The sequence below is a fragment of the Erythrolamprus reginae genome, chromosome 5, assembly GCF_031021105.1.
Source record: "Erythrolamprus reginae isolate rEryReg1 chromosome 5, rEryReg1.hap1, whole genome shotgun sequence".
Lineage (NCBI taxonomy): Eukaryota > Metazoa > Chordata > Lepidosauria > Squamata > Dipsadidae > Erythrolamprus > Erythrolamprus reginae.
Window position 1 is genome coordinate 20,112,280 of NC_091954.1, and position 21,235 is coordinate 20,133,514.

General features: G+C 40.8%; 1 protein-coding gene across 1 annotated transcript in view; it reads left to right on the forward strand.

Moving 5' to 3' along the window:
- The first annotated feature begins 2,829 nt into the window (after nucleotides 1–2,829).
- PSAP (prosaposin) overlaps nucleotides 2,830–21,235 on the forward strand; it is a 33,050-nt gene continuing 14,644 nt past the window's right edge. Inside the window, exons 1-7 of the mRNA XM_070752204.1 lie at nucleotides 2,830–3,140; nucleotides 7,316–7,452; nucleotides 11,545–11,619; nucleotides 13,347–13,472; nucleotides 13,742–13,936; nucleotides 15,930–16,079; nucleotides 16,562–16,618. Of these exons, the coding sequence (XP_070608305.1) occupies nucleotides 3,095–3,140; nucleotides 7,316–7,452; nucleotides 11,545–11,619; nucleotides 13,347–13,472; nucleotides 13,742–13,936; nucleotides 15,930–16,079; nucleotides 16,562–16,618 (786 nt within the window). The 5' untranslated portion in view covers nucleotides 2,830–3,094. The remainder of the gene's footprint in view (nucleotides 3,141–7,315; nucleotides 7,453–11,544; nucleotides 11,620–13,346; nucleotides 13,473–13,741; nucleotides 13,937–15,929; nucleotides 16,080–16,561; nucleotides 16,619–21,235) is intronic.

Genomic DNA, 21,235 nt, shown 5'->3' on the forward strand with positions numbered 1-21,235 from the left:
CTCAACGGCCCCAGGCCTGCCAGCAGAACCAAGTCTTCATGGCTTTCTAGAACGGTGTTTCCCAACCTTGGCAACTTGAAGATATCGCTGGCTGGGGAATTCTGGGAGTTGAAGTCCAGATATCTTCAAGTTGCCAAGGTTGGGAAACACTGTTCTAGAAGACTAGGAGAGTGGGGCTGGTAAGAATCTCCGGAGGTAGCTGGTTCCAGAGAGCTGGAATATAATAAATATTAAAATAATTAAATATTAAATATTTAAAATTAAAACAATAAAGGCAGGATAAAAAAAAAAACCCTAATAAAAGAAGAAACAGGGGTCTGGTTTAAATGGAGTAGTATAAATTCAGAGACTTTTTCCAACAATGCTAGTGGGTGATGGGTGAGAAATGAGCAGGACACGGCCACTGACTAATTTTGAACTAATCTCTAATGTTTGCAACAGAGACTTCCAATAGTTGTTACATTTGATCTACTATATACCAAGATTTGGCTTGTCTCTATCTAGAGCGATACTACACAAAAGGCACATTGATTAAATCTTTCATATTTAGAATGCAGGCCAAGGACAGCAGCATAGCTGTTAAAAACCCGGAACATTTTTAAAAATCCCCTTTGCTGACCAAATACAGTACTCCATCTCTAAAAGTAGGAAATAACATTTAACACACGCTTTCAACTGATTTCTCATGTGATCAGTCATTCACATGACTAAAAAATAGCAGCAGTATTATTGAGATATTGACGCCAACCCACCCGCATTCCTGACTCTGTGGTCATTCCATAGTTTTTGCAGTTTTATCAGTTAGGGCAGTGATTATCAACCTTTTTTGAGCCGCGGCACATTGTTTAGATTTACAAAACCATGGGGCACATTGAGGGGGGGGCGGCTAAAAAAAGTTTGGACAAGAAAATTCTCTCTCTCTCTTCCTCCCTTTCGCTCTATTTCTCCCTCCCTCCCTCTTTCTCTCCCTTCCTCTTTTTTTTCTCTCCCTCTCTCCATCCCACTTTCTTTTTCTCTTCCTTCTTTCCTCTTTTTTGCTCTCTTTCTCTCTCCCTCCCTACCTCCCTCTATGTCTTTCTCTCTCCCACCTTCCATCCCTCTCTTTATCTCTCTCTCTCTCTCTTTCTTTCTCTCTTGCTCTTTCTCTCTTTCTCTCTCTCTTTCTTTCTTTCTCTCTTGCTTGCTTTCTCTTCCTCTTGATCTTTCTTTCTCTCTCTCTCTCTCTTTCTTTTTCTCTCTCTTGTTTTCTTTCTCTCTCTGAGCTTCGCGGCACACCTGACCATGTCTCACGGCACACTAGTGTGCCGCTGCACACTGGTTGAAAAACACTGACTTAGGGTCATAACTATTTTCCAAATCTACAAAATCACAATTTAAAAGTTAGGAAAGCCCTTTTTTCATGGCCGTGCATGCGCAGATGGTGGAGTTTGCGTGGGCGGCGGGGAAACCCGGATCTTTGTCTGCTCGCTGCTGCTGCGGCCGCCCAGCAGCTGATCTGCTCGGCGGCAGCAGCGAGGAGCCGAATCGGGCTTTCCCCTTTGCGTGGGCGGCGGGGAAACCCTGATCTTCGTCTGCTCGCCCGCCCGCCCGCCCGCCGCCCGCCAGCAAGAGGGGGAGAGATAGAGAAAGAGAGAGAAGGAAAGAAAGAGATGAGAGAGGGAGGAAGAGAGTGTGAGAGAGGAAGAAGCAAGATAGAGAAAGAGAGAGAGAAAGAAAGATGAGAAAGGAAGGAAGAGAGTGACGTCATCGGGTGGAAAAATCGCGATATAGCGTTTCGCGAAGAACGAGATCGCGAAAATCGAGGGATCACTGTACTTACTATTCTAAGTAGGAAGATTCAGGGTTCAAAGCAAATATAAAAGTACTTAGAATAACATTTTGTTTTGTTCTTTTCGTACATGCCCCTGAATTGTTTGCTGAATTAAAAATACTGTACAAACACAATAGAAGAAACAGTTCAGTTTCCCATGACATTGAGATTTCCAGATCTAGACTAGGGTTTACGTTTTGCATTCAAACAAACAGGTTGCTGATGACTTTGAGCCTGTCATTCTCTTTTGTTTTTAATATTAGAGTTGTTACACTGTTATTATTTTGTTGTGAGCCGCTCCAAGTCTACAGAGAGGGGCAGCATACAAATCTAATAAATTATTATTAAATTATTATTATCCAACCTAACCTACCTCCCGATATTACCGAATTAAAATTAAAATTAGGGAAAATCCCCACAGATAAAAACTGCAACCAATAAAGAAATTTCCACCAGTGAGAGTACAGTCAAAAATATCTGAGGTATAAAAGTAATTATGAGGGAGGTTACAAAGGAGAGTTGTGGTTTGCAATTTGCTTCTTGAAGACAAATAGCAGCAACCAAGCAAATGTGCCCAACCTTTCCCCGTTGAGTCCTAAGGTGTCGTAACCCATTATGGAGCAACATTTATAGCCTAGTTCCCAAGTTCATTTTCATTGCAGATTCCATTATTAGGCATGCGTGGTCTGTTTAAAACTGCTTTTACATTTATTTTTAAAGGATGGGGGGAGCTGTAAACCCTCAGAGTGAGGACATGGATTTTGTCATTTGATTTGCCTACCAGACAAACGAGAGATAGGAAGACTGAGGGGCAAGCAGCATCCATAAAAATCAAGCAACGGACAAATAAGCAAGATTGTTAAAAAGTTATTTATCACTGTCTTCCAGGCTGGCTGGCTTTGGATGAACCTGCCGGTTGGCAGTCTCGTGACTTCGCCTCCCCCCATGAGTCAGTGTCAGCAGATGGGCTGGTTGGCACTGGGGAGGGGAGACAAACTGAGAGGAAACATAAACGCGCAAGCGCACATCGTGAAGGTTTCCGAGGAGAAAGAGAAAGAGAAGGGACGGCTCGCGCTTTCCTGCCGTTTTGTCGCCACTAGGCTTGCGCAACGACTAACAAAGCTCCGGACTGGCAGCTTCTCCCGCGGGCCAGTCCACAGCGGCGCACGCGCACTAGCGGAACCGCGCCCCCCACCCCCCCTGGAGCGCCGGGGTATAAAAGCGGCCATCAGCTGAAGCTCCCCGCATTGCAGGCGGCGGAACTTCTGACAAGAGACGTTCACAATGAGGCGCTTCGCTCTCCTCGTCTTCCTCTGCTCGCTGGCAGCGGGTAAGCTCGGGGGAGGCCTCGCCCTTTTCCCCCCTCTCTCCCCGCTTTCCGTTGGCAGCCCCGGGCGGTGACCTCTGAAGCGAGCGGAGGGCTGGGCCTCGCGGGGTGAAAGGCCCCGCTAAATGTCTTGACCCCGAGCTCTGTTTCTACGCCTTCGCAGAATTAGGCGCCTCGGCCACTCGCTCCTCTGTCGCTGCCCGGCATTTTGGGGGGAGCAACCCCGCTGACCCTCAACCCGAGTTAGGCTTGTGAGGATTCCCGGCTGGAGGGCACACCGGGCCGGCAAAGCGCCCAATCTGTCTCGCGTCCTTCCTGGCAGAAACTGGGCTGCCGGTCCTTTTGAGGCCTGCCTTTGCGGGAGTCCTCGGCCTTGCCCTGGGCCGGCTGGGCGGTGTTCTTGTTTACCCGAGGGAGAGAGAGGGCGTCGCCTGGCTGCCGACCCTTGCCTTCCTACGAGGAGCTGCCCTTCTTCCGCATCACGGGTGGGAAATCCCAGGCTTTCCTGCCCTTCTTTTAGAGCCATTGATTGCCTTTCCCCCCTCCTTTTAATTTAAAAAAAAATCCATTTTTCTAAATTGGAAGGGAGTCAAATCATTCACCTCTGGAGTAGCAGTTATCCCAATATCCATGGATTTTGTGTGTGTGTGTGAGAGAGAGTGAGGATAAATCCTAGGATTTCCTGCCTGTCTTTTGAAGCCATTGATGGCCTTTCTCCCCTCTTTTGAATTTTTTTAAAAATCCCCTTTTTTACATTGGGAGTCAAACCATTCACCTTTGGAATAGCGGTTATCCCAATATCCATGGATTTTTGTGTGTGAAAGAGAAATAAAGGGAGAAAGAGGATAAATCTTAGGCTTACCTGCCCTTTTGGAGCCGTTGATTACCTTTCTCCCCTCTTTTTAATTTTTTTTTTAAAAATCCCCTTTTTTAAATTGGAAGGGAGTCAAACCATGCACCTCTGGAGTAGCAGTTATTGATTTATTTTATTAATTCGAGTTTTTAATGCCACCCTTCTCCTTAGACTCAGGGCGGCTTACAACATGTTAGCAATAACACTTTTTAACAGAGCCAGCATATTGCCCCCACAATCCAGGTCCTCATTTTACCCACCTTGGAAGGATGGAAGGCTGAGTCAACCTTGAGCTGGTGATGAGATTTGAACTGCTGACCTACAGATACACAGTCAGCTATAGTGGCCTGCAGTACTGCACTCTACCTGCTGCACCACCTCCATGGGTTTTTCGGTGTGTGTGTGAGAGAGAGAGAAAAAAGAAAAATGGCAGAGCTGGCTATGATGGCTTTTTATCAGTTTCTTTGTCCCACTTGCTGTTTTTTTAATTACTAGTGTTGCATCTGATAAAGGACGCTGGTTCTCTTGTGATTATATTGGGAGTACCTGACGGGAAGTGTTTTATTTTTAAAGGCCAAAATATGACATTTGTTTACTCTTCAGCATATCTTCTCCCTGGGATAAGGAGCCTGAATAAGATTAGGGAATAGGAGTGTTACTCACTAGGCCAGTGATGCCGAACCTATGGCACAGGTGCCACAGGTGGCACACGGAGCCATATCTGCTGGCATGTGAGCCGTTGCCCTAGCTCAATTCTAATGTGCATGTGTGTGCCGACCAGCTGATTTTTGGCTCACACAGAGGCTCCGGGAAGGTGTTTTTGGCTCCCGGAGAGCCTCCAGGGGGATGGGAGAGGACATTTTTACCCTCCTGTGGCTCCAGGGAAGCCTTTGGAACCTGGAGAGGGCAAAACACAAGCCTACTGGGTCCAACAAAAGTTGGAAAACAGGCCGTTTCCAGCCTCTGGGAGTCAGGAGAAGTTTCACCCTCCCCAGGCATTGAATTATGGGTGTGGGTACTTACGCAATAGCACACACGCAAGCTCTTTTGACATCCAAGGAAAAAAAGGTTCACCATCACCGCACTAGGTTTTGTTGTCAGCCGAAAGACAGAGCTGAGGAATTGAATTGCTCAAAGGATCCTCTACAAAGTGTTCCGTGTGGTCAGTGCAATGTTTCCTATGAGGGCTTAAACAAAAAAATGTTATAAAATGTGGAAGAGAAGCAGAATATAGAGTACTGTATAGGTTTGAAGTTGGGGGTTGAAGCTGAATAGAAGAATAGAATAGAATTTTATTGGCCAAGCGTGATTGGACACAACAAGGAATTTGTCTTGGTGCACATGCTCGCAGTGTACATAAAAGAAAAGCTAAACATTCAAACTGCATTTGAATGTTTGTTACATGAGGTTTTACTCAGTTTTGGCATATTGAGAACCAAAATGTGTGTTTGTAAGGGGGAAGAGGAATAAGTGTATTCATTTGTTCAAAATTTACCCTGGAGGATGGAGTTGTTTATGTTCTAGAAGCAGGTTGCTAACCATAACTTTCCTGATGTTGGTGTGTATATCATTAATTAACTCAATCCTTCATGTGGTTATTACTGTGATTCAGTCATCCTTGACTTAAAGATGATGAAAGCTAATTTGATTGCACTCCTATCCCTTAATTTTATCACTTACAACAACTCTGTGATAGGTTGAAAGAGTAACAAGCCTAAAGTCATTCATTAACCTCCACAGTTGGATGAATCTGGTTGTTTCTGGAGTACACTTGAAAAAACTTCAAGAAAAAGCTGAATTGCTTAATCATGCTTTTAAAAAAATCCACTGGGCTTATAGAATGTATTGAAATCTAATGAAAGAAGCACTTGAGAATCAGTTTGGTGCAGTGGTTAAAAGTATCAGGCAAGAACCTGGGGAATAGTGAGTTTTAGCCCTGTCTTGGGTACAAAGCCAGCTGGATGACCTTGGGCTGATCACTTTCAGCCCTAGGAAGAAGGCAATGGCAAACCACTTCTGAAAGACCTGGCCAAAAAAACTGCAGAAGCTTGCCCAGGCAGTTCCTAAGAATTGGGCTTGATTGAATGGAAGGAAAAGAAAAAGAACAAAAACTGTTTTAATGCAGTCTTCATTTTCTTACTTAAAAAACAGAGCACATACTATGCCTCAGATTGTCCACCTACACATTTTAGTGATTTTAAATAGTTTAGTCTTGGATAATGAAATTGCATTCTATATTTATGCAAATTTGGCACTGTTTAAAAAAAATAAGGAATAGAGACAAAGGTTAAAGTATCGCATGTGTAAAATTATGATTCTTGAGCAAGCTTAACACTCCCAATGAATATGAGTGAATAAATTTTCTCCTGTCCATAGAATTATAAGATATCCTTATTAGCAGTATGTCTTTGTTTTTGTTTTTTTGGGGGGGTGTCTTTAAACATAAGATTTGCTGATTGTAAATACTGGGGGGGATCCTGGAATTCAGCTTTATGTATATAGGTATTTGTTATTGCTAAGAGATTCTTGCATATTATTCTAAATCATACCACACTGACTGTTGATCTGTAACTGCTCAGTTATGGTTTCTAGTGGCAACAGATGCAGTCAAGCGTGTTGGTACTCATCTTTTTCCTAAAGAATTCCAATTTGCTAGGCAATAAGTGGAAACTGACCAAAGTAAACAGCATCTATCATTCTTCAATTTTACAGGGCAGACACCAATCTTGATGTATTATTTAACATGCTCTTGTAAATAATGAACATGGCATGGGCACAATTATTAGTATTCCTAACCTAATACAGTATTTTTGCAGCACACCCTTTTGAGGCAATCAAGTACTTTCTATAGTTCTAAATATACACTTCTTAGCTGACAATTTCTCCCATTCATCTGGAGCGAACTATTCCAGGTGTGTTAAGCTTGTTCCTTTCCCCAACTGTGAGTTTCAGACTTTTCCATAGATGTTTGTTGGATTCAGAAGCAAAATGTCTGTTCTGGACTATAGAGTAGAGAATGGCAAATCGAGATTCTTTGGGGTACCAATACTTTTGATATAGATAGATAGATAGATAGATAGATAGATAGAGAGAGAGAGAGAGAGAGAGAGAGAGAGAGATGAGATAGATAGATAGATAGATAGATAGATAGATAGATAGATAGATAGATAGATAGATAGATAGGTAGGTAGATAGATAGATACATAGATACATAGACAGACAGACAGACAGACAGACCAAGATTTCTTCAGCGTAGCATATACAGACCAAAAGATTGGACATGCATGATCAGCTGCATTCTAATGCATTTATACTTTATTTCCAGTTGCTTTGACAACTCCCCTGCTTTTGAAGAAAGACTGTACAAAAGGACCAGAAGTTTGGTGCCAGAATTTGCGAACTGCATCTGATTGCAAAGCAGTTAAACATTGTCAGCAAAATGTGTGGAACAAGCCTACTGTGGTAAGTTATTTTATTGCTTTGCTGATTATTCTAGCTCTGTTTTTGCAGCCTGCCAAAGAAATTTCCTTCTTCATGTAGACAGGAGCTGAGGTTTGGTGGGATGGAGAAATGGAGCTCAGATCCTGAAGTCTTGAGCTCTGTTTCTGCAGCCCACCAAAAGTATTGCCCCCTGCACCCAAGGGAGAGATCTAGAGATTAAAATGAAATTAAAGCAGTGACTTGATTAGGAGCATAAGTTAAACAGTGTGGGGTGCCTCAAGCTGGTGGAATATGCAGTATCTCTTCTTCAGGGGTTGAAAATCTTGCTTGAATTTTTCTACCCCTGCCTCTCCCACCTCCCATCACTCCTTCATGGAACTGTGCTTAACAACCTGTCATTGTTCAACAACTGCCACCAAGAATGCCATCCTTGCAGTTGAATCAGTCACTTGGGCAATCACATGACATCTTGCTTAAGTACTCCTTTACTCAATGATTGAAACTTGGGCAGACAAAAATTATATTGTGATCGGTTGTTGCCAGTTCATGGAAATGGCCTAAATGGCTAATGCACCAAATATTGCAACATCTTATGTAATAAAAATACTTGGTTTTTTTTTAAACCAGTGGACTGATAACAGAATTTATCTGGTCATACAGATGCAGCAGGAGTTGTTTGATGCAATTGTGGTAGGTTCTGTAAAAAAAAATAGTGGATAGCATTTTCTAATTTTGGAGGCCACAAGGGCAGATGCTTGCATTCTTATAAATCAGTTTAAAGGCATTTATCAAATATTTCAGTGAATTCTGTTCTGTGTTTAGGAAATACAAGGAAAGAGAGCAGGCACTTGCTTCTTCTATATCAACCTCCCTGTTAAGTTCTCTGTTTGGGACCCTAGTTTTGGTTGGTTAGCTACTTTCTCAATTATTGCTGTTACTTTTGCTTGCTCAAGATCCAAGAAAAATAAAACAAATGAAAAGGAGCAAAACTATAGAGGTATGGCCTGCTTTCAGTTAGATTGAAAGTTACCCCCGCCCCCCCAAAAAAGTGAATTTATTTACTAATAGTTGCTAATTGTTAGCCAAGCTCTTGCTTCATGCTTTGAAGTACGACATAATTGTTAATAATTAAATTTATTTATTTACTAAATTTGTATGTGGCCCAACTCCCAAAGGACTCTGGGGGGCTTACAACAACTTAAATCAATATCAAAACAATTTAAAATCCAATTCATACAGTCATACAATCTTATTGTAGCCGTATCTAAAGATGTGTCAATCACGGCATCCAGGCCTGCCGACAAAGCCAGGTCTTTAAGGCTTTTTGAAAAGCCAGTATTATTGGCCTTAAGTTGTATTGGCACTTAAGTTGCTTTAAGTGCCAATACAGGAAATACTGTTTTTTGGTTTTTATTATTTATGTATTTATTTGTTAAATTTTTATACCACCAATCTCACCTAAGTGATTTTTACAATATAATAAATCCATATCAATACATGCATAAAAGCATATATTAAGAACAGAATTAAAAATAAGTTAAACTTCCAAACACTGTTCACTGTAAGGTGCGTGCGCATGCCCCAAAATACCCCCCCGCGCACCCTTTTCCAAGGGGGCGTGCTCCCTATCCCCCTGCCCACCCGTGGGGGGGGCGGGGAGGGGTCAGCAGTAGACATGGGTGGAAGGAAAGGGAGCTACGGCCGCCCCTGCCTCCCCACAGTGCCTCTGGCCCCCTCACGCCCCTGGCCTCTCGGCGCTGCCCCCCGCCTGCCCAATCCGCCCCCTCTCTGGCTTTCTCCTCTGCCTCCTGCCTTGGGGCGCGACTTCTCCCGCGGCGGTGGCTGCAGAGATGGTAGCGGCTGCGGCTTCTCCTCCTCCACTTCTGCGCTCCCAGCCAGGGGTCTGCGAGAGGGTTTTCTCCGCGCGCTTCGGGAATGCCCGCTCAGCGCCTCTCGCAGCCCCTTCGCTGGGAGCACTTTCGTCCCGAGCTTTCAGCAAGGGGGCTGCAGTAGAGGCAGGGCAGGCGTTCCCGAAGCGCTCGGAGAAAGCGCTCTTGCAGCCCCCTCGCTGACAGAGAGAGCAACAGACAGAGCAAGATGGAAAGAGAGAGGGAGAGAGAAAGTAAGTGAGAAAGAGAGAGAGAGAGAAAGGGGGGGAGAGATAGCAAGAGAAAGAATGAGAGAAAGAAAGAGAGATAGAAAGAGAGAGAGAGAAAGCAATATATATATAGAGAGAAAGAAAACAAGAGAGAGAGAGAACAAGAGAGAGAGCAACAGACAGAGCAAGATGGAAAGAGAGGGAGAGATAAAGTGAGAAAAAGAGAGAGAAAGCAAGAGTGGGAGAGAGAAATGATTCTTGATTTAAAGCATATGGTAAAAAGCACCCAAATAACAGAGAAAAAAAAAACCCAGCCGATTGTGTGTGTGTGTTTGTGTAAACTCTTGAATCATTTCCAATAGCCCTCATCTGTTATTGGAAATGGTTCAAGAGTTCACACACACACACACACACACACACACACAAGGGGGGAGCAGACAGGGATGGAAAAAGAGGAGAAGATAATAATAGTAATAGATTTTGGTTTTGTTTTATTATTAATTTGTTTTAATAAAAAACAAGGAAATTTCTTTCTTTCTTTCTTTCTTTCTTATTTACTTACTTACTTACTTACTTACTTACTTACTTACTTACTTACACCTCTATGCCGCCCAGTCCCAAAGGGACTGCCGCTCAGGCACTATACTTTTCCGCCCACACCGAAAAAAAATTAGAGGGAACATTGCTTCCAAATAAAGATAAAAATCAAGGTATAAAATTCAAAAAATCAGGAAGTTAACAATGCAGCAGAATACAAAGTATACTCCACTATATTTAGAATAGTTAATTTATTCCATCTTTTGTACATTCTTGAAACAATTATTCAGCTTGGACCCCATTTAATTAGATTATTAATCAGAACGTGGGATATTTTGTCAGAAGCTTTATTGAAATTAATACATATATTCCTCAATCTGTGGTTCCACAAAGTTCAAAGTTAAGCTTGTGTGAAGAAAAAAATGAGACAAGATTTATCTGACAATAGAATGAAAAAAACATAATTTCTTGTGATTACTGTTGTGTTTTGAGTTTCTTTTTTAAAGGTATGCAAAATATTTGATTTGGAAACATTCCAAATGCAACATAACATTAATAAGCTTTTAAATATGTTTAGACCTCTATTTCTATTCATCCCTTATCCTTCAAGTATGAATTTTTACTTTCTAGTAATCATTTTCTGAGAACATTTTTGGTGACTTGGCACTACCCACAAGGGAGGAATGGTTGCTAAATATGATATAAATTGTTGAGATGAATAAATTGACTTCTTTGACGAGAGAAAAGACAAATATCTATGTTCATTGCTGATTGGAAATCCCTTGTGGACTATTTGTGTAAAATAAGAAAAAGGAACTTATGATTTATGGCAATGAAGGCGAACCTTTTTTCCCTGGGTGCTAAAAGAGCGTGGGCGGGTGCTATTGCACATGGGTGCATGCCCACACCCATAATTCAATGCCTGGGGCGGGTGAAAACAGCTTCCCTTGCCCCCCAGATGCTCCCTGGAGGCCGGAGATGGCCTCTTTTCCAACTTCTGGTAGGCTCGTGTTTCGCCCTCCCCAGGCTCCAAAAGCTTCCCTAGAGGCGGGAGAGGGTAATAATGCCCTACCCCATCCCCCGGAGGGTCTCTGGAAGCCAAAGACACCCTCCCAGAGCCAAAAATCAGCTGGCCAGCACACACATGCACGTTGGAGCTGAGCTAGGGCAACAGCTCACGTGCCAGCAGATATGGCTCCACATGCCGCCTCTGGCACCTGTGCCATAGGTTCGTCATCACTGGTTTATGGTTTTGATTATTAGATAGGATAAATTATGGAAAGAAGAGAATTATGTTGTAACCATAGAGCAAGAGGTTGCAAAGTTGGGAACCCTCATATAATATATTTATGCTAGCATGTGAACTTGAATAACATGTGTAAACCCTAAGTAGCATTTGCAGCAGGACTGTCAACTGGATTTTCATTAGATTATACTGTATATGTTTAAAAATAAATGTCATTTCCTTTTCTCCCCAGGAGAGTATTCCATGTGACTTGTGTAAAGAAATGGTACAAATTGTTGGGAAACTCTTAAAGAACAATGATACAACAGTAAGAATTCTTTTCTTAAAAAATAAAATAAAATTGCAATACTTTTAGTCAAGAAGCAAAGTGCAAGATCTAAAAATGGGAGCACCCACTAGGTTGGCACATGCCTTTTAACTAATGCATTTCCTAAAATTGAAGGGGTATTTTGATACTAAAATGCTAATGTTGGATTGCGTTCATTCTTAGTGGGAGCCCCAAGGCCTATATTTTTTTTCATAATAGTACAAAAATGAGCTCATGCCTTGGAGAGAGATTAGTCAAACATACAGTATAAAAAATTCCTTTAAATCCTCCGTTGCATAATAAAAGAGTGATCATCAGCTATGCAAACATGTCTGTTTTTCCTGCTGATGAGAAAACTTAAATTATCTGAATATTATGGTTTGTAAAGATTTGCCTATGTTTACTTTCACAGTATATTTAATGATAATTTTTGTAGAAAGTACTAATGCTCCCAGCAAAGAATTATAGCAGAGATGAGTCATATACAGTGGTACCTCATGATACGAACTTAATTGGTTCCAGGAGGAGGTTCGTAAGGTGAAAAGTTCGTAAGATGAAACAATGTTTCCCATAGGAATCAATTTAAAAGCAAATAATGCATGCAAATCCTTCATGAAAATCCCAAAATTTAGAAGGGAGGCGAACAGAGGGCAGGGAGGAGAAGCTAAAAGGGGCGGGTGGAAGAAGCAAGGCTAGGCTAAAGGGTGAGTGGGAAGGAAGAAAGGCAAGGGGGGCGCCCCTCCCTTTTCTTTCTTCAAAAGACACCGTTTCAGTGCCTCTGCAAGCAAGCTGTTCTCTGCAAAATCTTTCCTCCTCCAAGCCGCCCCTCCCTTTTCTTCCTTCAAAAGACACTCTTTCAGTGCCTTTGCAAGCACGTTGTTCTCTGCAAAATTTTTCCTCCCCCAAGCTGCCCCTCCCTCCTCCCTTTTCTTTCTTCAAAAGACACCCTTTCAGTGCCTTTGCAAGCACGTTGTTCTCTGCAAAATCTTTCCTCCTCCAAGCTGCCCCTCCCTTTTCTTTCTTCAAAAGACACCCTTTCAGTGCCTTTGCAAGCAGGTTGTTCTCTGCAAAATCTTTCCTCCTCCAAGCCGCCCCTCCCTTTTCTTTCTTCAAAAGACACCCTTTCAGTGCCTTTGCAAGCACTTGTTCTCTGCAAAATCTTTCCTCCTCCAAGCCGCGCCTCCCTTTTCTTTCTTCAAAAAAAGGGGGAAAAAGAAACCCCTTCATCCCAGCAGCAGCTGCTTGGGTTTGTAAGGTGAAAATAGTTCGGAAGAAGAGGCAAAAAAATCTTAAACACCGGGTTCGTATCTTGAAAAGTTCGTTAGAAGAGGCGTTCGTAAGATGAGGTACCACTGTATAGCTAAAACATATAATCAGAATGTAATGGCAAAATAACCAGTTTGGGTGTGACATTTTTTGTTTGAAAGATGAGAATGGGAATAGAAATGCAAAGCAACATTTGGGTGAAACGCTTCCATTACTGCCTTTGAATTTTTTTTCAAAATTATGTTAAGGTTCAAAATTTTAGAACTTTCCTCCTCTTTTAATATACCACAAGATGTCTTCTAGTGGCCTACTGACCAATAAGCAGGCGTTGTAATACCCAACCCAAAAATGTTGCTCATCTCCCTCTTTAATGTGATTTAAGAATTACGTATGTCTTCCTGAATGAGAAAGGTGGGAAAATGTTCCTTTGTTTATACCAACCTCTCTATCTTCTGTCATAGGAAGAAATAGATGGATATTTGGAGAAAGTTTGTGAATTTCTTCCTAAATCAGATATGGTAGACGAGTGCAAGGAAATAGTGGAGTCTTATTTGCCAAGTATTCTGGATTTGGTCAAATCAGAACTTGTAAGTATTCACTAATGCTACAAAGAAACTGATTTTATAATTTTTTTTTTTAAGAAACTGGACCAAGTTAGTGGGTTTTACATTTTTCTTACTTACACAGTATTCCAAAGTCACTGCAACAGGGATATTGGAAAAATGTGCAGTAATAAGAAGTCTGATGATTTTTGTAAGATTTGATAACCTGGTTTTCATGGGTACTTAGCTACACAGTTTCTGCTGCATTTAACAATTAAAAATTAGTAAATTTGTGTTGTTTTCAACTCTCTTAGGAGAATCCTCAAGTTGTATGCAGTTCACTCACACTATGTCAGTCTCTTCAGAAGCACCTGGCAGAAGTCAAATTACAAAATCAGCTGAAGTCCAACAAAATTCCAGAACTAGATTTCTCTGAACTGGCCTCTCCTTTCATGGCTAATGTGCCACTTCTTCTATATCCTCAGGATAAACCTATGAAAGAAACTAAGGTGGGAATTGAAAACTGCAAATGGGCTATTAGTGCTGCTAATAGCATAGATTATAATATCTATAAATTGCTATTAACGTTTAATCTTGCTGACAGTTGAATTAAAAAAATTCATAAATATCCAAACCTAAAACCATTTTTTTAAGCCCTAAACCCATTACCCGAAGCAATAAGGAACTTTCAATATGCAAACATGTTGGTTAATCATGCATGCTTCTCACAGCCTTCATGTGGGTTTTAATGCAAAAACTATGTATAGTCCTTAATTTGTATCATGCATTCTAACTGAACCAATTAAAAAAATAAGGGGGGAGGTCCTTCCATTACCCTGGGGGGGGAATTATTGACCCCCTCGGAAAGGGTCCGCAACTTGGGCGTCCTCCTCGATCCACAGCTCACATTAGAGAACCATCTTTCAGCTGTGGCGAGGAGGGCGTTTGCCCAGGTTCGCCTGGTGCACCAGTTGCGGCCCTATCTGGACCGGGACTCACTACTCACAGTCATTCATGCCCTCATCACCTCGAGGTTCGACTACTGTAATGCTCTCTACATGGGGCTACCTTTGAAAAGTGTTCGGAAACTTCAGATCGTGCAGAATGCAGCTGCGAGAGCAGTCATGGGCTTACCTAGGTATGCTCATGTTTCACCAACACTCCGCAGTCTGTATTGGTTGCCGATCAACTTCCGGTCACAATTCAAAGTGTTGGTTATGACCTTTAAAGCCCTTTATGGCACTGGACCAGAATATCCCCGAGACCGCCTGCTGCCGCACGAATCCCAGCGACCGATTAGGTCCCACAGAGTGGGCCTTCTCCGGGTCCCGTCAACTAAACAATGTCGGTTGGCGGGCCCCAGGGGAAGAGCCTTCTCTCTGGCGGCCCCGACCCTCTGGAACCAACTCCCCCCGGAGATTAGAACTGCCCCCACCCTCCTTGCCTTTCGTAAGCTCCTTAAGACCCACCTTTGTCGTCAGGCATGGGGGAACTGAGACATCTCCCCCGGGCATATATAATTTATGAATGGTATGTTTGTATGTATGTGTGTTTAGAAAATGAGGTTTTTAAAATATTTTTAAATAGTAATTTAGATTTGTTGTAAATTGTTTTCACTTTGTTGTGAGCCGCCCCGAGTCTGCGGAGAGGGGCGGCATACAAATCTAAATAATAAATAATAAATAAATAAATAAATTAGGGAAACTCAAGAAAATATAAACAATTGTGGTTAGCTCAAAGTATTCTAAGAGGTAAATGGAAAATAAGTAAACATAATGCATCCATAAAATCCATTATTAAATATGATCCCGTGCAATAAGAGTATATGTTTTTGTCTGAATTCTTGTTTTTAGAAATCTTAATAGTGCTGATTTTGAATTAAAAAAACATTATTCACAGTATAAGTTTACTAAATCTTGTTAGAAGTACCTAATGCAGCGATTCAGAAAAAGAAATGGCACAGGTCAGAACGTTGTTGATAAAAATGCCTGAATATAATTAGATTCATCCAAAATCTCACCAGAAATGAATTGTCAGCAGATTTTACGTAAGGTGTTTTCTATTGCCTGAAGGCAGAGAGTGTGTAAGACAATATTAATTTTTAAGAAATTTATATAGCCTTCTCTGTGGCGGCCCCGGCCCTCTGGAATCAAGTCCCTCCAGAGATTCGAACCTTCCCTCCTCGCCTTCTGTAAAATGCTGAAGACCCACCTTTGTCGCCAGGCATGGGGATAATTACCACCTTCTCCCCCTTTTTATTATGTTTTCGGCCTTGCTGTATGATGGATTAGGTTTAATGTGTATGACTGTATAGTTAGGGATTTTACTATGTATTAATGTTTTTAAATTGATTTAACTTCTACTATTAGATTTGTAACGTATTGTATCACTATTATGCTGTGAGCCACCCCGAGTCTCAGAGAGGGGTGGCATACAAATCTAATAAACTATAAACTATCTCATGTTATAGTAAGTTGCAATTTGTTTCATGCTTACCTGCAGGGAAATGGAAATGGAAATGTGTGCGATGACTGTGTTCAGCTGGTAATAGATCTTCAAGAGGCTGTGAGGAACAATGAAACTTTTATTCCTTCTTTAATTGAACATGCCAAGAAACAATGTGAACGTTTGGGTCCTTCCATATCTGAAGTGGTAATTTTTACATAATATTTAATATTAGTGGGAAATATAGTATATAGCTTGACATTTTACTTTCCACCACTTTGACAGTTTAGAAATTAAGGTGCCATATTTAAAAATAATAAAAATGTGAAATACTGTACGATTCTGACTATATGAAGTAAACCTTAGAGCCTGTACAGAATATGTAAGGATAACTTTAAAGGGATTGTGTAAATTTGAATCCAGATTTGTATTACAGAATAACTTTAGATGAACTGTGACTATTTAATTATCCCAATTGCCACCAGAGAAATGTAAGATGCAATTATGTACGCTTCCCTCCGTATTGTATAGATAAAAATGTATATACTGTATAGCGCAAATACTTCTGTTGAAGAAGTCAATACATTTCTTTCACATAATAAGAAATACAGTGATTATATGTGGCTGGCATAGTTTTCAGCATATGTACGGTAATAACCATCTCCAATGTCTCTCTTCCTCTTTAATAGTGCAAAGGCTACATTACTGAGTATTCCTCCCTGGCTATTCAGATGATCATGCACATGGTAAGTTTATCATTGCCTATATTTTGCTGCCTTGCTCCAAAAATATATATAAAATCTGCCATTAGAGCTATAGCAAATGTCTTAACTAGGCTGATAGCATCAAAAGTCATTTTGGATTAATTATCAAATTACTTAAGGGCTTACTATCAGGTTGTATTACCAGCCTACTTCTTTTTTTTTAGTTAAGATTCTTTATAATGAAGATCTCTATAGGAATATGGCAGTAAGGACAAAATGATATTTATACTGGGAATCTTACTGGGTTGACTGCAACACAACATTCTCTTGCGTGAAAAGGTGTGGTGTGAACCATTTAGATACTTGATTGTTTCCCAATTGTTTAATTCTCTTGTGTTTCTTTTTCTCCATCCTGTCAACAGCAGGAACAGGTATGTGAGAAAATTCCTCCCTCTACTTAGAGAGTGTTGCTTGATTGCTTGCTAATATAGTTGATAAGTGTGATACTTTTGACAGATTCAAGGGACAAGAGTGGCTGTGGAAAGAATCCTTTTTGAGGCTAAAATGGAATCTTGGCCATTCTGAAACAGATTGTGAGCCTGTTTGATTACCTGGCTTTGAAACTAAAATTAATGCACAGAAAATTCCACAAAGCCCAAAGCCATAATGATCAAGATAGTTTTAGGATATGATTTGGGAATAGATGCTTAGCTTCCTAAGTAAACCTCTTTGGACCTTGCACCTGTCATGGTTTGGTTTGGGAAATGCATGTTGCATGTATTTATAACTGGGATTGTGGTGTTTTGTTTGCCAACTTATATATGCCTTAATGAGAAAAACAGTGAAATGAGGAGGATGTTTCTTGGCCTTTATGGAGATGGCACCATACTTTATAGTATATTTGCTTTGGTATATAAATGGTACGGTAACATCTATTTGGTTATGGGAGAATAGGATTGAATTACAGTACTTCAAAGATGGTTTGGAAACATATACTGCTCAAAAAAATAAAGGGAACAATCAAACAACATATCCTAGATCTGAATGAACGAAATATTCTCATTGAATACTTGGTTCTGTACAATGTTGAATGTGCACAACAGCATGTGAAATTAATTGCCAATTGTTGATTCTTAAGTGGACAGTTTGATTTCACAGAAATTAGATTTACTTGGAGTTATATTGTGTTGTTTAAGTGTTCCCTTTATTTTTTTGAGCAGTGTATAGAACTATGATATGCTTTCATAAGAAAATGTTTGGGAAAAGTGCATGCTCTAAACCACTGTTACCTTTTGTTTATAAGAGTTAAATGAGAGTCTTATAAGAGTCTTTTCTGCATTTGAGTCAGTTTTTTATTCTTGGTGCTAACTAGACTAGGCCTTAGAATTGTCTTGAGATGGTGATCCAAAATGGTTTGTCATTGCTTTCTTTTCTAAGCCTAGGAAAGAATTACTGGCCAATGATTACTGGCTTTGTACGTAAGGTGGGAGTAAAACTCATAAATTTTCAGTTACTTGATTGATGTTTTAACCTCTACATCAAAACAGGTTCTCATATCTTTCAAAAGTCCTGTTTAATAAACCTGTTCAGAATATTACAGTAATCCATTGCTGTGGATGAGATAATGCCCCGACAAACTCCCTTTTCTTGTTATTTCCTACAATGAAGTTGTAGGAAATTTTCATTGCTGTTGGATTAATTGTAGCTTGTCACTTGGTTTAGACCTGACAAATTAGCTTGTGGCCAAAACTGCTTTAGTCACAAATCACAATTTGAGAACAGACAAGACAGCAAACTCTAGTTATCCAAACAGTAAAGAATGCTTCTGCTTGTTCTTCTGGTTTCTCTGAGAGAGGGGGAAAAAAGAATAATTCACAGGAACTAAAATCAGATTTGACACCAGTGATCAAAATAAACTGAAAAGTTATGTAGTTTATTTAGTTAAAGAACCTACTCCCTTCTAGTTAAATTTTAAGTTGTGGTAGGAGAAGGAAGGAGGAGTTAAAATTATATCTTCATATGTTAAGCTAACTGCCGAGGAGGGAATTCTTGGGACAGTCAACTCCTTCATGAAGGATTAATAGGTATAAAGTTATGTAAACCAATGAGACTTTTTTTAAAAGGTAAAATTACAGCTGCTGCGGCAGCTATAGGTATTTAGCAATTATGTGAACTCTTGAAATCATATGAATGCACTCTGTCTTATATTTCTTTAGTATGTGGGCCATACTGAATTTGATACAGAAGTGATCAGGAAATTTTGAAATGTATACATTTGAATATAGGAGGTTCTCAATTTACAACAGCTTGTTTAGTGACCATTCAAAGTTGCAATGGCACTAAAAAAAGTGACTTACGATGTTTTCACACTTATGGCTGTTGCAGCATCTCCATGGTCATGTGAACAAAATTCAGATGATTGGCAACTGACTCATATTTGTGACGGTTATAGTGTCCTGGGGTTATGTGAACACCTTTTGAAACCTGGAAAGCAAAGTCAAAGGGCAAACAAGATTCAATTAATTACCGTGTTACTAAATACTGCAGTGATTCACTTAACCGGAATATCTGCGGGACCGCCTTCTGCTGCATGAATCCCAGCGACCGGTTAGGTCCCACAGAGTTGGCCTTCTCTGGGTCCTGTCGACTAAACAATGTCGTTCGGCGGGACCCAGGAGAAGAGCCTTCTCTATGGCGGCCCCGACCCTCTGGAACCAGCTCCCCCCAGATATCAGAGTTGCCCCCACCCTCCTTGCCTTTCACAAGCTCCTTAAAACCCACCTCGGTTGTCAGGCATGAGGGAATTGAAATTTTTCCCTTCTCCCTAGGCTTATAGAATTTATACATGGTATGCTTGCTTATTTGTATGATTGGTTTTTTAAATTGGGTTTTTTTAGATTATTTTTAATATTAGATTTGTTTACATTGTCTTTTTTATTGTTGTTAGCTGCCCCGAGTCTTCGGAGAGGGGCGGCATACAAATCTAATAAAATAAATAAATAAATAAATAAACCGTGGCAAGAATGGTTGTAAAATGGGGCAAAACTCATTTAATAGCTGTGTCGCTTACCAACAAGACATTTTAGGCTCAATTGTAGCTGTAGGTTGAGAACTACTTGTAACTGGTTTATTTTGGTTATACAGTAGTACCTCTAGGTACGAGCTGCTCCACATGCGAGTATTCCAAGATACGAGCCAGGAGGGGAGAGAAATTTATTTTCGAGACCCGAGCTCAAATTCAGGATACGAGCCAAGCGTCCACTAGGTGGCGCAAGAATCCTTGCTTCTGGTTATCTCGGAGGGGAAAAACAAAGTCTAAAGCCATTTGTTCCAGATATGAGTTGTTCGACATACAAGCTCCCTTCTGGAACGAATTAAACTCATATCTAGAGGTACTACTGTCTAGGGTAGCAGGAAACCCTGTGATATTGCTGAATTGGTATTTGCAGTAGCCAGACTACATTGTTTTCTCATCAATAAACTAGACCAATGATGGCGAACCTTCTTTGGTTCGCGTGCCAAAAGGTGTGTGGGGGTGTGTGCTAGCATGCGTGCACATGCCCACGCCCCTTCCCTCCCCCACATCGCATGCGCACAAGCCTTGCTGAAGCCTGGTAGGTGAAATAAATGCCCAAATTTGGAAAACACACTTCTGGTTTGCCCATTGTGCTGTTTTTTGCACTCTGGGGCTTCAGGATGCTTCCCTGAACCCTCCAGAGTGGAAAAAAAAGTACAACCGCAAACTAGTAGTGCATTTTTCCAAGCTTCCGGTTTGTCCGTTGGGCTTTTTATTTTAATTTTTTTTGCCTCCAGGGCTTCAGGGAAGTTTCCCTGAAGGGGGTCCAGAGGGCAAACCGGCCTTTCCTAAGGCTAAAAATCAGCTGGCCAGCATGCACAAGCACACTGCAGTCTCACATGCCCTTAAATATTTTAAACTATTTTATGTGAAATAGTAACTGAAAGGAAACTGGGGTTTGTCTTTTGTATACCACTAAATGACTGCTAGATATTGTCGTCTTTTCTAACCAGAATAGTGCTTGAATTTAGTAAAATGACTGCATGTATTTTGTAGAACACTCGTGTTTCATGGAAGTACGGTTATTTTTTAAAAAATACTGCACCAAGGGACAGTTATGAAACATCAGGAGGAGTGCATAATCTACACTTCTGTTTGTTCTAAAGTATTTAGCTTTGTAAGAAAAATCAATTGTGGACAGATGCAAATTGCTGAAACAAGTTGTTTGATTAAACTTAAAAATATTTTGCTCTGCTGTGGAGTACAAGTGCCATAAGTGAATAAAATTCAACCTGAAAGCATACATAACATCTAAGGATATACAAAACAAGCTATATGCGTACCACTCTTTTCAGATTAACAGCTAGTTTCCAGGTGGTCCATATCCAGACAAAAGCATTTATTTTTTTTGTGTGTAAGGGTGAACATATAATGAGGCATCATGTTGAAAGGAAAAGTGTTTCAGGGAGATTGAAAGCAAGAACCATCCCAGTCATGCATGGCAGATCTAAGGAAAGTAGAGTGGGAGGACCAGTTTTTGACTGCACAATAGAAAGAGCAGAGAAAGAAGCAAAATTAGTCCATTTTGTAGGACCGGTATGGATTTAGTTTGGTTGAATCCTGAAAAAAACAAAACTTTCTGT